The sequence below is a fragment of the Thalassophryne amazonica genome, chromosome 5 (genome assembly GCF_902500255.1).
Source record: "Thalassophryne amazonica chromosome 5, fThaAma1.1, whole genome shotgun sequence".
Lineage (NCBI taxonomy): Eukaryota > Metazoa > Chordata > Actinopteri > Batrachoidiformes > Batrachoididae > Thalassophryne > Thalassophryne amazonica.
In genome coordinates, this window is record NC_047107.1 from 101,822,732 (window position 1) to 101,837,384 (window position 14,653).

A 14,653-nucleotide genomic window follows, 5' to 3' on the forward strand; every position below is an offset into this window, starting at 1 on the left:
GCTTTTTTTCTCCCTATTTTCCTATTAATCCCAATTTCAGAATGTTAGGCTGTCATCCTCCCCTTTTTCATTTTCACAGCCTCTGCTTCCTGGACAGAGTGATTTGACAAGAAACAATCTATTTTTAATGACTCTATTATACCAAAGCAAACTCAATAATGAAAAGCACATCTTGAGTTATGTGAGTGGTGTAAACTTGCTCAGCTGATCCCAGTGCTGTAGATACACAATACATCATAGGTGCTATGGAAATTGGGACAACATACTACAGGACTGAGTCAGTCAGAGAATGTGTGGAACTGAGGCTGAAAACATTAGATTCTGAATGGCAAACATGAACAATTTTCTGCTGGTGTTACAGTGAGGCCACTGAACGATTTAAGGTCCAATCACAGCCAAGACTAGAGCAAAGGCACCTCTGATTCAGTATCAATGAGATCTTTCATTGCTTGAACAAGGAAAGATATATTCTCATCAAATTTTGTTTTATTTGCCTTTAAAGAGACAAAGCAGTGAAGCATTTCCAACCATATTAAAAAAAAATCACAGTCTGATTTATGATTTAAAACAGAAACATTTTGAATGCTTACAGCTTTAGTTGAATGTTTTGTCACAGAACAAAAATGTTGCTGTTACCAGTAGATCGTAGCGCTCTCTAATGGCTATGATTGAAAACCCTGCATTTCACCAATCTATTGTGTCTGGCTCCTGGGGAGGAGGTTTCACACACTGGGTGCAAGTCGAACAGAAAATTCCCAGATTCATCTGTTTCCCCATAGGGGTGCATCATTCTGATATTTTGGACCGTTATCTGTCTGGTATTGGCCAAATGTACAGGACTGGATATTGGATATTGCTAAAGAAAATCTAGTGTAAGTCTCCTGTTGCACATCACTGTCATGTTTTCAACTGCTTGTGTTTTGTTGTTGTTGTTTTGTTTTTTGAGGGGAGTAGAATATTTGTTTCACAGTTTGAGTTGAGGTGTTTTTTGTTTTTTGTTTGTTTGTTTGTTTGTTTGGGGTTTTTTTTTTTTTGGATGGTAGGTCAACAAAGTATGCCCAGACAATTTATTTATCAACAGATTAGTTGATTTAAAACAGAGAACAGAGTCTTGGATTGAACTGGTATTGGAATATAATGAAGGTTCCAGTATCTGTATTGTATTAGATATGAAAAATTGATATTATGTCACCCTTAATTCCCAGTATGTCTTATCTAATTAATGGTCTACTTAAAGCTGTATTACCACCAGGGAATTGGATTGTACTGGTATCAGAAGATAATGAAGGTTCCAGTATCTGTATTGTATTAGATATGAAAAAGTAATATTATGTCACCCTTAATTCCCAGTATGTCCTATCTAATTAATGGACTGCTTAAGGCTGCATTACCACCACCATCCGGCCATAAGGCTCAACTTCTTCACAGAGAGCCACAAAGGGAACAAGTAAGGAAGGCATTTAGTGTTTTTATTTTTTCAAAAGAGGGAGATTAAGAAGCTGCCTACCAAGATGGTGGTCATTAATGTTGCAGTTCAGATAATACCGGATTTGAAAATGTCCAACCGCCTACTTGAAAAAATACTTTCAAATAGCAACTGATATTAGACCTCCAAATGGTAATTTGAGATCGCAGAGAGCTGTTGCTCTATCAATGAACATGGTCATAGAATCAGAACAAATAATAAACAGACTTCTTCTTCTTCTTTGTCTTTCGGCTGTTCCCGTTAGTGGCCGCCACAGCAGATCAATCGTTTCCATCTCACCCTGTCATCTGTATCTTCCTCTGTCACACCAACCACCTGCATGTCCTCCCTCAGCACATCCATAAACCTCCTCTTTGGCCTCCCTCTTCTCCTTCTGCCTGGTGGCTCCATCCTCAGCATCCTTCTCCCTATATGCCCTGGGTCCCTCCTCTGCACATGTCCAAACCATCTCAATCTCGTCTCTCTGACTCTGTCTCCAAACCGTCCCACCTGAGCTGTCCCTCTGATATGTTCATTCCTAAACTTGTCCATTCTCATCACTCCCAAACAGACAATTAAAGGTATTTTCTGGCACATGACTGAAATTAAAACTATTATAAGACAAAGAGTGTGTAGACTGAAATTAAAATGTTTCATCAACGTTACAGGTTTTTAGCTTACAGAAAGTACAGTTAGCATTATTTAGACGAGGCACAGCTACGGTGCATCTGCAAAGTATTCACAGCGCTTCACTTTTTTGACATTTTATGTTGCAGCCTTATTTCAAAATGGATGAAGAAAAATAATTTTTTTTATCTTAAAATTCTACACAGAATACCCCATAATGACTGTGAAATTTTTTTTTTTTTTTTTTGAGATTTTTGCAAATTTATTAAAAATAAAAAACTAAGAATCTAAGAGGCTGTAGGTGCTGCCAAAGGTGCATCAACAAAGTACTGAGTAAAGGGTGCGAACACTTATGTACATGTCATTTATCATCATCATCATCTTGGGCATCATGGGGTTGCGGGGGCAACAGCTCTAGCAGGGGAGCCCAGACTTCCCTTTCCTGTGCCACACTGACCACCTCTGACTGGGGGATCCCAAGGCATTCCCATCCAGTGTGGAGATATAATCTCTCCACCAGGGTTAGTACCCTGGAATAGACTTTACCAGAGAGGTTGAGTAGTGTTGATGACCCTGTAGTTGGCACACACTCAATCCCTCACACACTCTCCTGGGTGTGGAGGGATTGATAAGACATCTCTTCAACACTGCATTGAGGTCTGGGACAGCGCCTAAGGAGTGGCAAACTAGGGTGGTCATCTCCAGATTTAAAAAGCAGGACCAGAGATAAAAATATATATAAAAAAAATTCACGCTGTCATTATGGGGTGCTGTGAGAAGAATTTTAAGGGAAAAAATGAGTTTACTCAAGTTTGGAACAATAAAATGTGGATAAAGTGAAGTGCTGTAAATACTTCCCTGATGCACTGTACCTACCTAATAAAGTGCCCAGACAGTGAGGGCTGAATTCTAACCAGCTTTGAGGAAGACAAAGCTACCAACAAGGCAGAAATAAAAGAATAAGAATGGTACAATTACTCATCATGTGTCATTACTCACCTTTGACCTTCACCCCTATTCGAAAGTAGACATCCGATGTGCTGAGATATCGCTCCACCAGAATGTAATACCATTGTTCCCAGGCAGGTACGAGGGTGTCTAATTCACAAGGGTTCCACTCTCTGCAATCGAGGGCACTTGAGTTATGCACCGGAGGCGCCCGCGCTCTTATCTTCAGCACCACGGGACAACTGTCACTGCTCTTGTTCTTGGTGCTGCAGTTTACGAGTTGAACCTTCACCTTAGAGATATAATTGGGGATGAACACTCTTCACGGCACACACACACACATGCACACACACACACACACACGCAGACATACACTGTAAGTAGTTATAATGCATGCTATAAAGGAGAATGGCATAGCACATGCTGCACAAGGGCTTTTTAAACAAAGACAAACTAATCAAAATGTTTTTGTTTTTGTTTTGTTTTTTACAAATATCAATACTGAACAAGTTGGCAGTTTGTAAAGTACTGCGTTGAAAGAAACAAAATTTGATAAAATTGCATCAGCTGGGTAACACTCAAATTGGTGCAAATATTGTTTATTAATTTGGATCAACTTAATTAATTTGGCCGTTAAAAAATGAAGCACTTTATTAAGTTGGTACAACAAATCTCTTTTTTCAGATTAAGAAAAACAGAAATCATCCATCCATCCATCCATCTTCTACCGCTTAGTCCAATTAAGGGTCGCGGGGAGCTGCAGCCTATCCCAGCAGTCATAGAGCACGAGGCGGGGTACACCCAGGACAGGACTAGTCTGTCGCAGGGCCACAAATAGACAAACAAACACAGACACACCCACACACACACCTACGGACAATTTTAAAGATTCCAATCCACCTAACCCGCATGTCTTTGGATGTGGGAGGAAACCGGAGCACCCGGAGGAAACCCACGCAAACACGGGAAGAACATGCAAACTCCACACAGAAAGGCCACGGGAATTGAACCCACAACCTTCTCGCTGTGAGGCAACAGTGCTAACCACTAAGCCACCGTGCTGCCAAAACAGAAATCAGTGATGTGTAAATTCTGTGTAACAAATTCCTTGTAATAAATTCAGAACAACTTAAAAAAAAATCTTTTGTTTGGCCAAACGTGATGCCTACATAACAGTTGAGACGTGATTGTGCCTCCTGCTGTTTTTGCCTTTCCTTCTAATAACACTTAATAATCACTGGCAGACTAAAAACTCCACTTGATCGAGCTTTGATGATTTTTTTTTTTTTTTTTTTGGTCCATTATGCAACTCTTCAGCTGCACAACTGTACAGGGTCTTTGTTGTATTTTTCACTGCATAATTTGCCACATTTTTTTTCTGTTTTATTTCTGGGTCTGGATTGCTGGTGGTCCACTCGCGCACCCTCAGCCTGTCATGATACAGCTGTGCTCTTGTAAGATACACACAGTGTAGCTCCTGCGTTGTGTTTTGGGGAAAAAGTACATTTGTCGACAGCAGAATGGGTGTGTTTAGGAAAGAAGTATGGAAATTTCATCTTTTAAATGGAAATATGAAATAACTTGTGTTGAGAACAGCAGGAAGGAGGTGGATTAAAGAAGTAGATGAGCTTCCTCCACCACCACACAAAAAAGAACTATTCCTCAACTGCTCACAGTTTTTGCCATTTAATATCATCAATATACTCACAACCCACTTCATTAGGTACTTCTGCTCACCTGCTCATTAAAGCAAATATCTAATGAGCCAACCACGTGGCAGATTCTCAGTGCATTTAGGCATGTAGACATGGTGAAAAAGATCTACTGAAGCTCAAACCAAGCATCAGAATGGAGAAGAAAGATGATTTAAGTCACTTTGACTGTAGCTGCTGCTGCCAGAAGGGACAGTCTGAGCATTTCAGGAAACTGTTGATCAACTGAGATTTTCACCTGCAAGGTCTACAGAGATTAGTTCAGTTCTGAGAGCATGCACAAATATCCCACTTTGCTGAATCCACTACACCAAGGAATCTGCCCAGGTCCTGGTTGGCAAGAACCACAACAGACAACCAGTCTGCCTCCACATCTCAATGGTAACCATCTACCACAGCGAGGTGAACTGTGGGTATTTCCTTGGCTTGTTCCAGTTAATTAGGACTCAACAGTGAGAATTTGGTGTGCTGGACCATGATCAGAGAAGAACACCATGGCCACAGTGTTGCAGCAGATGTTTCCTCACCATGCACATGGTAGTCGTTATCTGATTCTCTCTAAGTAACCGCTCATTCAACACAAAATGATTTGAGTAGTACCTAAGGATCCTCCAAAAAGACCTGGTACCAAAGGCATCCATTTGTTGGCTTAGGTCTCTGGTTAGCATCCGAGTCTCACAGCCTACAGTAAGACAGGAAGCACTAGGACCCCAAAAACTTTGATACTTATTCTCCTGCATAGATATTGGCATTACTAGACATTTTCATCCAGGGACATCGTGGCTCCACAAGCTTTTGTCAAGTGTATCTTGACCTCAAACACCAAGGATCCAGAGACATGGTCACTATCAAGGTCTACAGAGAATGATCCAAAAAAGAACAAACATTCAGGGAATAGGGCTTCTCTGGAGGGGAAAAAAAGCTTTATTGACAGCACAGATTAGAGAAGAATGGCTAGACTGCTTCAACCTGTCCAGGCAAAAATTGTTGTTGTTGTTGTCCATTCAGCTGCTCCCTTTTTGTTCAGGGTCGCCACAGCAGATAGAGCCAGATCCGCACTGGTATTTGGTAGTTTTATGCCGGATGTCCTTCCTGATGCAACTCCAGTTTTACCTGGAGAAACACAGCCGCTGGTGTTCCAAAGAGGTTTCCCATCGAAGTACTAACCAGATGCCACACTGCTTAGCTTCTGAGATCTGACAGGATCAGGCTTACACAGAGCAGACCGGCTGCCTGTCCAGGCAAAAGTAAAACAAATAATCACAGGGTATGGAGAACACAGACACACAACAAGTCCAACCCTGAAGCAGATTGCCTACAGCAGCAGAAGAACACACCGGTTGCCGATCCTGTCAGCTAAGAACCGGAAGCTGGTGATACAGTAGGCATGGCCTCACCAAAAATGGACAGCAGAAGACTGGACAGATGTTGTCTGGCCTAATGAGTCTTAATTTCTGCTTCAATATTCAGCTGCTTGAGTCAGAATCTGACATAATTATCATATAAGCACAGATCCATCCTGCCTCATATCAACAATTCAGGCTCCTGGTGGTGGTGTGGTAACTGTGTGATGCTGTCATATCAATATGGACCAAAAGTCTCAGAGGAATGCTTACAGCATCTTGTTAAATCAAAATGTACCGAATAAAGTCAGTGACAGTATCCAGCATCTGCTTAGTCTGACAGACACTGAGGTCCAATTCGAAGACATACTTGTAAAGTGCAGATTTGTTGTGGATGGGGATCATCTGGTCAATGAAGTATCCGGGATAGAGGAGTGAAATCCCAATGAGCCTCTGCACAATGAGCTGTGGCTGAAACAGATACTGGCACTCTTCAGACAGACCCTGTGATGAAACACAGTCATGGTTAAAAATATATACAGTATATATATATTTCACTAGTTAAATCTGCAGTCATTCAAAATGCTAAATTATCAGTCAGACGGGGTCAAAATTCCTAAGAGCCTATATGTGCCTGAAATTCATAAGCCAGCGAAAGTAACTCTGTCTGACCATGTGTCCATCTAAACCAGGGGTGGGCAACCTGTTCCAGAAAGAGCCATGAGGGTGCAGGTTTTCTTTGCAGCCACTGACTCCACCAGGTGATTTCACTGATTAACTGATTCCATCTGCTCAAAGTGATATTAATCAGTAAAATCACCTGGTGGAGTCAGTGGCTGCAAAGAAAACCTGCACCCTCATGGCTCTTTCTGGAACAGGTTGCCCACCCCTGATCTAAACCAAAGTGAAAGTGCCAAATCTTGCAGTTCCTTGAGTGGCCACTTGAGGCTGGCTCCAACAGCGAGTCACAGCCTGCAGACCCCCATGTTAAATGTTGTTGCCCAACTTTGCCTAATTGCCCAACAACCAGAAAAAAAAAAAAACAACAACAAGAAAAACATGTTTACAGGCAGGTGCCAAAAATGTTTTTGTTCTGTATCACTAGCTTCCACGGTCATGACAACTATACAGGGAGAATTCTATATCATGCTTTAGTTGTTTTAAGACAGAAAATTATGAGTAATTTGGGGTGTGGTCGCTTTGCAAGGCAGCTAGTATGCCAGCAGGATGAAGGCCCCCTAGCCCTGGCTGCTACCTGCTGTGAACTCAACCATGTTTGTTTCTTCTGAGCATTTTACACCATATATTAGAGATAATATGGTTTGCTGTACAGTTAATTGTACTAACAGACCATCTAAGAAGTCGGCGCTCCAGTATTTCTGTTGAGTTGAATTTTTTTATCATTTAATTTTTATCATCACCCCATTCGCACTAATTAACAAACAACCATATTTTAGTGACTTTAGCTCTACTGTTACTCCACAGCTACTGAGGCAATATGCCGGTCATAATTTCTAATACCAGCACCCAAGCCACCCATTATGGAAACCTCAGTCCAGCCCACAAAAATATGTGGTAACAAGAGCGAACCGAGATTTCGCACGTCCACAAGTCGGAACCTAGATCACCTCCAAAATTCAGTGGAGTCTTCCATGCCCTGATATCTATCTGTGGTGTAAATTTTGTGAGAATCCATGAAGTAGTTTTGATGTAATCCTTCAAAGCCTATATAAAGTGAAATCTTGACCCAGAATCCGAATCTGAATGTGAATCACCACCAAAATTCAGTGGAGTCTTTCATGGCCTAATATCTATCTGTGGTGGAAAATTTTGTCAAAATACGTGCAGTAGTGTTAATGTAATCCTGCTAACAGACAGGTAAATAAATAAATATTTAAAGGGGATAGAGAATCAAAATCATCTTTTTTATGTTTTTGGTGTTAGTTCAGAGTCTCCCCGCTGTGGGGAATACACACGAAGTGCCAGCAAGTTTCAGAACCTCTGTTTCAAGTATTTCTCCTTTTTTGAATTGCCCCTAGAAAACAGGCCAATCCGTTTTTGAGAGAAAACTTACGTCACTTTTTCACCAATAGCTCCCCCACACACACACCCACACCCACCCCCTTTCACACACGCCCCTTCGAAATTAATTATTCAGAAGGTTGTGCCCACCCATTCGTAACACTCGAAGAGAAGCAATGGCGAGCTACAGGTGTGCTTTCCCAGGCTGTTTTAGCGGACTACGATCTTCCCACGGAAAGCAGTGTACGCGATCACTGGCTTTTATTCATTTTTAACCACATCCCCAGTACATACAACCGCCGACTGTTTCTCTGCTCTGCGCATTTCACGGAGGACTGTTTCACAAACCTTGCACGATTTTGAGCTGGCTTCAGTCGGCATTTAATACTCAGTAGAGGGTCAGTTCCGACTCTGCGACAAAATCAACCCCAGCAATCAGTACAGCCTGTGAGTATCACATTTTCTTTTGTTTTAAATTTGTGTTGCACCATATTCCTGTTGTAAGAATTGCACGTTAGAATGGCATGTTAGCTCTGGTTTGTTCCTCTAAAGGGAATGAGCTAACCACTTAGCAGCTAGGGATGTGTATCGAGAACCGGCTCCTTTTGGGTATCGTTAAGAAATGACTCGATCCACCGACATCAACAAGCTTTGTGCTTAACGATTATGTTATCGGTCCTTCAGAGTGGCCGTTGTTTTGGGGGGAGTTTGTCAGGAAAATGATCATTTCTGTATTGATTACAGACCCTGCAGCGGGTCCATAAACAACTTTTCTGCAGCGCGGCTTTGCTTTGAACCTTGAACCAATTGAAGCAGTGCTTCGCAGATTGAAGCAATGCTTCGATTATTTTTTCTTTCTTTTGCTTAATTTTCTCCTGCTAAAACCCTAAAGAGCATACGTCTGTGAGTATTATTTACCTTTTCTATGTTAAACTGACCTGTTATGTTCTTCTGAAACAGTTGATAGATGTATTTTATAACTTAAAAACGGGAGCGACGCTAACATGTTAGCATGTCTATGGCATTTTCAATGTTAAAAGTTAGCATTGCAGATGTCATCACGTTCGGGTGCATTTGTTTTCAAATTGGAATATTTAGAGAAAGAGGCAAAAAAAACATGAATAGAAACACAACAGAAAATATAAAAGCAATGAAAATAAATAAATAATGCTTTCTTTTCAGTGAGAGCAAGGGCAGCCAATCAAACAATGGCAACCGATCAGCGCCACCTACTTGCATTTCTTAATGAGGTTGCCAAATAAGCTCCGAAACGACGCCATTAAAGGCAAATGAGGCATTCTAAACCCAGCATAGAAACATAGCTGTTTCAGAGAGCCTTTTAGGAAGGTTCTGAGCCATTACAGACCCAACCAGTTTTTTGGGGGGCTACATATCACATCACAGAACAAGGATTAATGCCCCATTCAACCTCTCTCTATCACCTTTAATATATAAACAGATGATTTTATTACATCTTTGGCGGACGTAATCAAACACTCGAACCAACATTATGCTGGTAGCTTGACCTTGTTTGGCAAGTGCAAGATGGTGTGTGTGTGTGTGTGTGTGTGTGTGTGTGTGTGTGTGTGTGTGTGTGTGTGTGTGTGTGTGTGTGTGTGTGTGTGTGTGTGTGTGTGTGTGTGTGTGCGTGTGTTAGGTGGAGTCCGGCCCTGCCAAGATTGAAACCGCACCATTTGAGTTTCCAACCCCTTTTTTTTTTGTTTTGTTTTTTTTTTTTTTTTTGGAAAACCTAAAGGTGATGTCATGGAGGGTTTGTCCAGTATAGTTTTGGAGGGCAGCACACGATGTCTAGATTCGTCCCATTCAGGGCCTTGGTCATGGTTTTATCGTTTTGCCTCACTTCTGGTTTTGATTATTCTGTCTGTGGTTTCTGTTTATCTTTATCTTTTGTGTTTTATCATCTTGTTATGCTCTGTTTATGATTAGTTATTTATTTTCATTTATTTTCTTTGTATCACCTGGTTGCCATGTATTTAGTTTTATCTTTGTTCCTGTCCAATCTGTAGTTTGCTTTTCTTTAATGCTCATTGTAATGCATTTGTATTCTTTTACTCATGGTTCCTTTAGTTACTTCAGTCCCAGTTTAGTATTTGTTTATCACATTTACTGCTTTATGCTTTAGTCACTGGTTTTGGTTGGTATTTATCTTAAGTGTTTTCTTCTGGTTATGCTCCTTTAGTTATTTATTGTTTCTCTGGTTATCAATTATTCTGTGTTGTCCTTTGTTGAATTCTTTTGTCACTGGTTTAGTTTTGTGTCTTTTATTTTCTTGGTCAGCTGGTAATCGGTTATGGCATTTACTTCCATACTTTAGTCCGTTTGGTTCTAGTCTAGACTTTGCTTTTTATTTTCTTCTTTACTTGCACTCTGCCTTGCACTATAGTCATTAGTTGTATTTCCCTTTATACTTTAGCCACTTGGTGAGTTCTGTCTTAGTTAGGTCTCTGCCTTTTATTTTCTGGGTCCTGACACATGAGCACATCAGTTTGTGGTTTTCAGTTCTTTTTATCTCTGTTGGTTGTGGGTGTGTCACTGGCACTTAGTTGTTTTGTCTGTCACACCCACCTGTCTTCTCTGGCCACTCCCCTTCCAGAACCTTCCCCACACCTGTTTTACATCACGGCCTGATTACCCCCTTGTATTTAAGCTCTCACAGTCCCTCACTTCCCTACTAGTTTGTTGATCGTGTGTCACATCCTCGCATTCTTTGTCACAGTCTGTTTGCCTTGTTTTTTGACCTTGCTTGTTTGACTCGATCTCCGCCACGCCGTGAACCTGACCCCAGCTTGTGAACTGAACTTCGAATCTGCCTCTCCTCTGTCTGTACCGCCGCCTCACTGACTGCCTTATCATATACCGAACCATTGCCTGTTTTTGGATAAAGCCTATTTTTACCTCCACACCTCAGCCTGCGAGTCTGCATCGTGTGTCCTACCATTTTCTGTGCCACGCCACACCCAGTCATGACACACACCCACTGTTTCATTTCTCTTTCAGTGACCCATTAACTGATGTGCATTAATCTGTAAAATGAGCTGACAAAGCACAATGACTTTGACAGAGTGGGCAATGCAACCCCCCCCCCCCCCCCCCCCCCAACACACACACACACACATAATCAACTGTTAACTTTGTTATAAAATGGGCCTTTTGCACCCAAATCAAAAGGACAGGTGTGAATGCCAAATGAGGTCCTTCATTCTTGTCAACTGATGGCTAATCTCTCGTGCTCGACCCACAATTACTATGGCACATCATTAGTGCAGGAGGTGCTGTGGTGACCCTTTGATTTATTATGGCCTGTCAGACGTGCACGTGTTGTTCTGTGAGCTGAGGTTTAATTAAGTAATATGGGTTTGCGAAGGACGATAATTTTAGAATTCAAGAGCATTAAATCTGAATATTTTAGTCTCTAAAAAGATATAAACACTTGTACAACTGTAGTTCACCTTGAACTTCGGTAAATGTAGGTTGTTAAAAGCCTTAAAAGTATTTAGGCCATCAAACTGTTCCTGACTAAAATGGATTATTTTAGTTACATTTAGAAAGTCCCACAGTGACTACACAATATTAGGGGAAGAGTCCACAATATACACTAAGATGCTGTTTTATTAGGTACAGCTGAAATCATCCAAATCTGTCAGGATTTGAGTTTGGATTGCTTTTATTTCTTTTGTTTGTTCACTTGCTGGAGTTGCCGTTTGGGTCTGTCTGTCCCTTTCTCTCTTGTCTGCCTCTGCTGGCTCTTGGTGGTGGGCAGTTCCCTCTCTCTCTGGTCACGCCCTCTTTCTGGTGCATTACTCGCACACCTGTTCCCAATCAGCACCTCATCACCTGGGTGTATTTAAGCTCCTCATTTTTCCTTGTTCCTTTGCCAGATTGATGCGCCTAGTGCCTTCTCTCCAGCTCTGTTTTGTATTCTCGACCTGCTTGCCTCTCGTGTGTTCTGATTACCTATCTGTATCCTTGACCTTGCCTTTGCCTGATGTTTTTGGTATTGTTACTGTTGTTGGACTGCCTCACTGTGTACTGGACCCCATTTATTGCTACAGTAAACTGCTTTTACCTACAGAGCTTGTTGTCAGAGTCCTGCATTTGCGTCCAGCCTTACCAGTCACCCAGACCTGATAAAATCTTTGCGAAGCTTCACTGTTACAAAGGTTCCAAAGAAACTGTATGGTAATTTGCCAGGCTGTAGTGAAGAGTGGTGGTGGATTTCTTCCCATTTTATTCAGAAGTATCTCTAAAATTTGGAATACACAAATGACCCTTGATGATAATCTTGATTATTTATAGTGCAAGGTTTAAAATGCAAAGCACATGTGCTTTGCTCTTCACAGGGCGCATAATCTGGCCACAAAGAAGTGTATTTAGCCTCTTAATTAATCATAGGTATGTTTTTGGAGTAACATGAATTGCATTTGTCAGTGGTTTTAAGTGTCAGTTGTGCTGTAAGGTGGTGCATTGCTATTTAACTGTTGGACCTGTGAAAGCTTTTCTGGTGAGGAAACCAATCTGTGCACAATGTGCCAAAGCATGAGCGCAGATCATTTACCAGACAGCCACCAAAGTTCGCTGAGGTGAAGCAGTTGAGCACTTCATTCATGCAACACCTACTCCTCATCCATCTCTATCGATCCAATTTCTTCCATCCCACACTTTCACACATAGACACCCACCATCCCAACCCACTGCTCTTGTACCATCTTGGTTTTGTGATTTTCCCATTACTTTTTAAAATTTAATGAATTTTTATAGTTTTGATTTCAGTTCAATTCAGTTGTAGTTTGGTGGGCTAATGTGTACCAGTTGTGTACCAGGTTTTCAGAGCCTGACCATAAGTCATTTTTACACTTACCTGTGGGCACACAGATGAGCACCAGTATGTTTGCAACCTTCTGTATTTTCCATACCATGTAAAAGCAACAAGAAGCAACAAGGATCGGATGCCAGCTGGTGCCACCGCCCTAGTAGAAGTCACCAAGGTAGTCAAAAAACTCCTCTGTGGCAAATCTGAGGGGGCAGATGAGATTCATCCTGAGATGCTGAAGTCTCTGGATGTTGTTTGACTGTCATGACTGACAACGCTTATACAATGTATACCTCTGGATTGGCAAACTGGAGTGGTTGCCCCCATCTTTATAAAGAGAACTGGGAAGTGTGTTCCATTTTTAGAGAAATCCCACTTCTCAGCCTCCCTGGGAAAACCTATGCCAGGGTATGACAGAGGAGACTCAGACTCTTAGTCAAACCTTAGATTCGGGAGGCACAATGCAGGTTCCGTCCTGGTCATGGAATGTGTGGACCAACTCTTTACCCTTGCAAAAATATGAGAAACATCTTGGGAATATGACCAACCAGTCTATATGTGTTTTGTGGATGTGAAAAAGGCGTAGGACAGGGTCCCTTGAGGTGTCCTGTGGGGGGTATTGGGCAAGTATGGGGTAGTGTAACTACTGCAGCACGCGATATAACGCGATATAACACACCAAAATCAAACTAGGAGCTGGGTCCGTATCCTAAGCATTATAGCAGACCTGCTCCCGGTGGATGTTGGACTTTGCCAGGGATGGTCTTTGTCACAAATCGTGTTTGTGATGTTCATGGATGGGATTTCAAGGCAGAGTGTGAAGTGAGTGGGATGAGAATCAGCACCTCCAAATCTAAGACCATGGTCCTCTGTTAGAAAAGGGCAGATTGTTCCCTCCGGGTCAGGGGAGAGTTATTACCCCAGGTGGACAAGTTTAAGTATCTCCGGGTCTTGTTCACTAGTGGGAGTAAGGAGGAGCATGAGCTCGACAGACGGACTGGGCCAGCATCTGATGCTTTACGGATGCTGTACCAGAGCATGGCGAAGTTCTCAATTTACCAGTTGAATAAAGATTCTATCCTCAACTACGGTTGTAAACTTTGGGTAATGACTGAAAGAATAAGGTCGCGGATACAAGCAGTGGAAATGAGATTCCTCCCTTGGCTTACACTCCTGGTCAGGATGAGTAGCTCGACTATCTGGGAGGGACTCAGATTAGAGCGGCTGCTTCTTCGAATCGAAAGGAGCCAGTTGGGGTGGTTCAGGCATCTAGTGAGGATGCCCCCTGTTCATTTCCCTAGAGAGGTCTTCCAGGCATGTCCAACTGGGAGGAGGACCCAGGGAAAACTCAGGACATGAGGAGGGATTATATTTCACAGCTTGCTTGGGACCGGCAAGTGATCCCCTAGAAAGAATTATAGGACTTGGCCAAGGATAGGGGAGTGCGGAATGAGCTGCTTGGTCTGCTGCCACCATGACAGGGATCCAGATAAGTGACAGAAAATGAATGAGTGAATGAATGATGTTGCATGAAGCAGTAGTACCACATTTCAAAAATAAATGTGACTTCTAGAAGGGTGTGACTTGTATATGTTTTTTCCTCTTTATGTCACATTTTTGGACAGATGTAACTAATACTCTGGTTGTTACTGTCCATTCGACTGCTCCCGTTCTTTGTTCGGGGTCACCACAGCGGATACAGCCA

General features: G+C 42.0%; 1 protein-coding gene across 1 annotated transcript in view; it reads right to left on the bottom strand.

The window, feature by feature from the left end:
• The window catches only part of tmem8b (transmembrane protein 8B), a 142,015-nt gene that overhangs the window by 91,182 nt on the left and 36,180 nt on the right, over positions 1-14,653 (bottom strand). Inside the window, exons 4-5 of the mRNA XM_034170983.1 lie at positions 6,466-6,599; positions 3,092-3,360 (exon numbers count right to left, since the gene is read on the bottom strand). Of these exons, the coding sequence (XP_034026874.1) occupies positions 3,092-3,360; positions 6,466-6,599 (403 nt within the window). The remainder of the gene's footprint in view (positions 1-3,091; positions 3,361-6,465; positions 6,600-14,653) is intronic.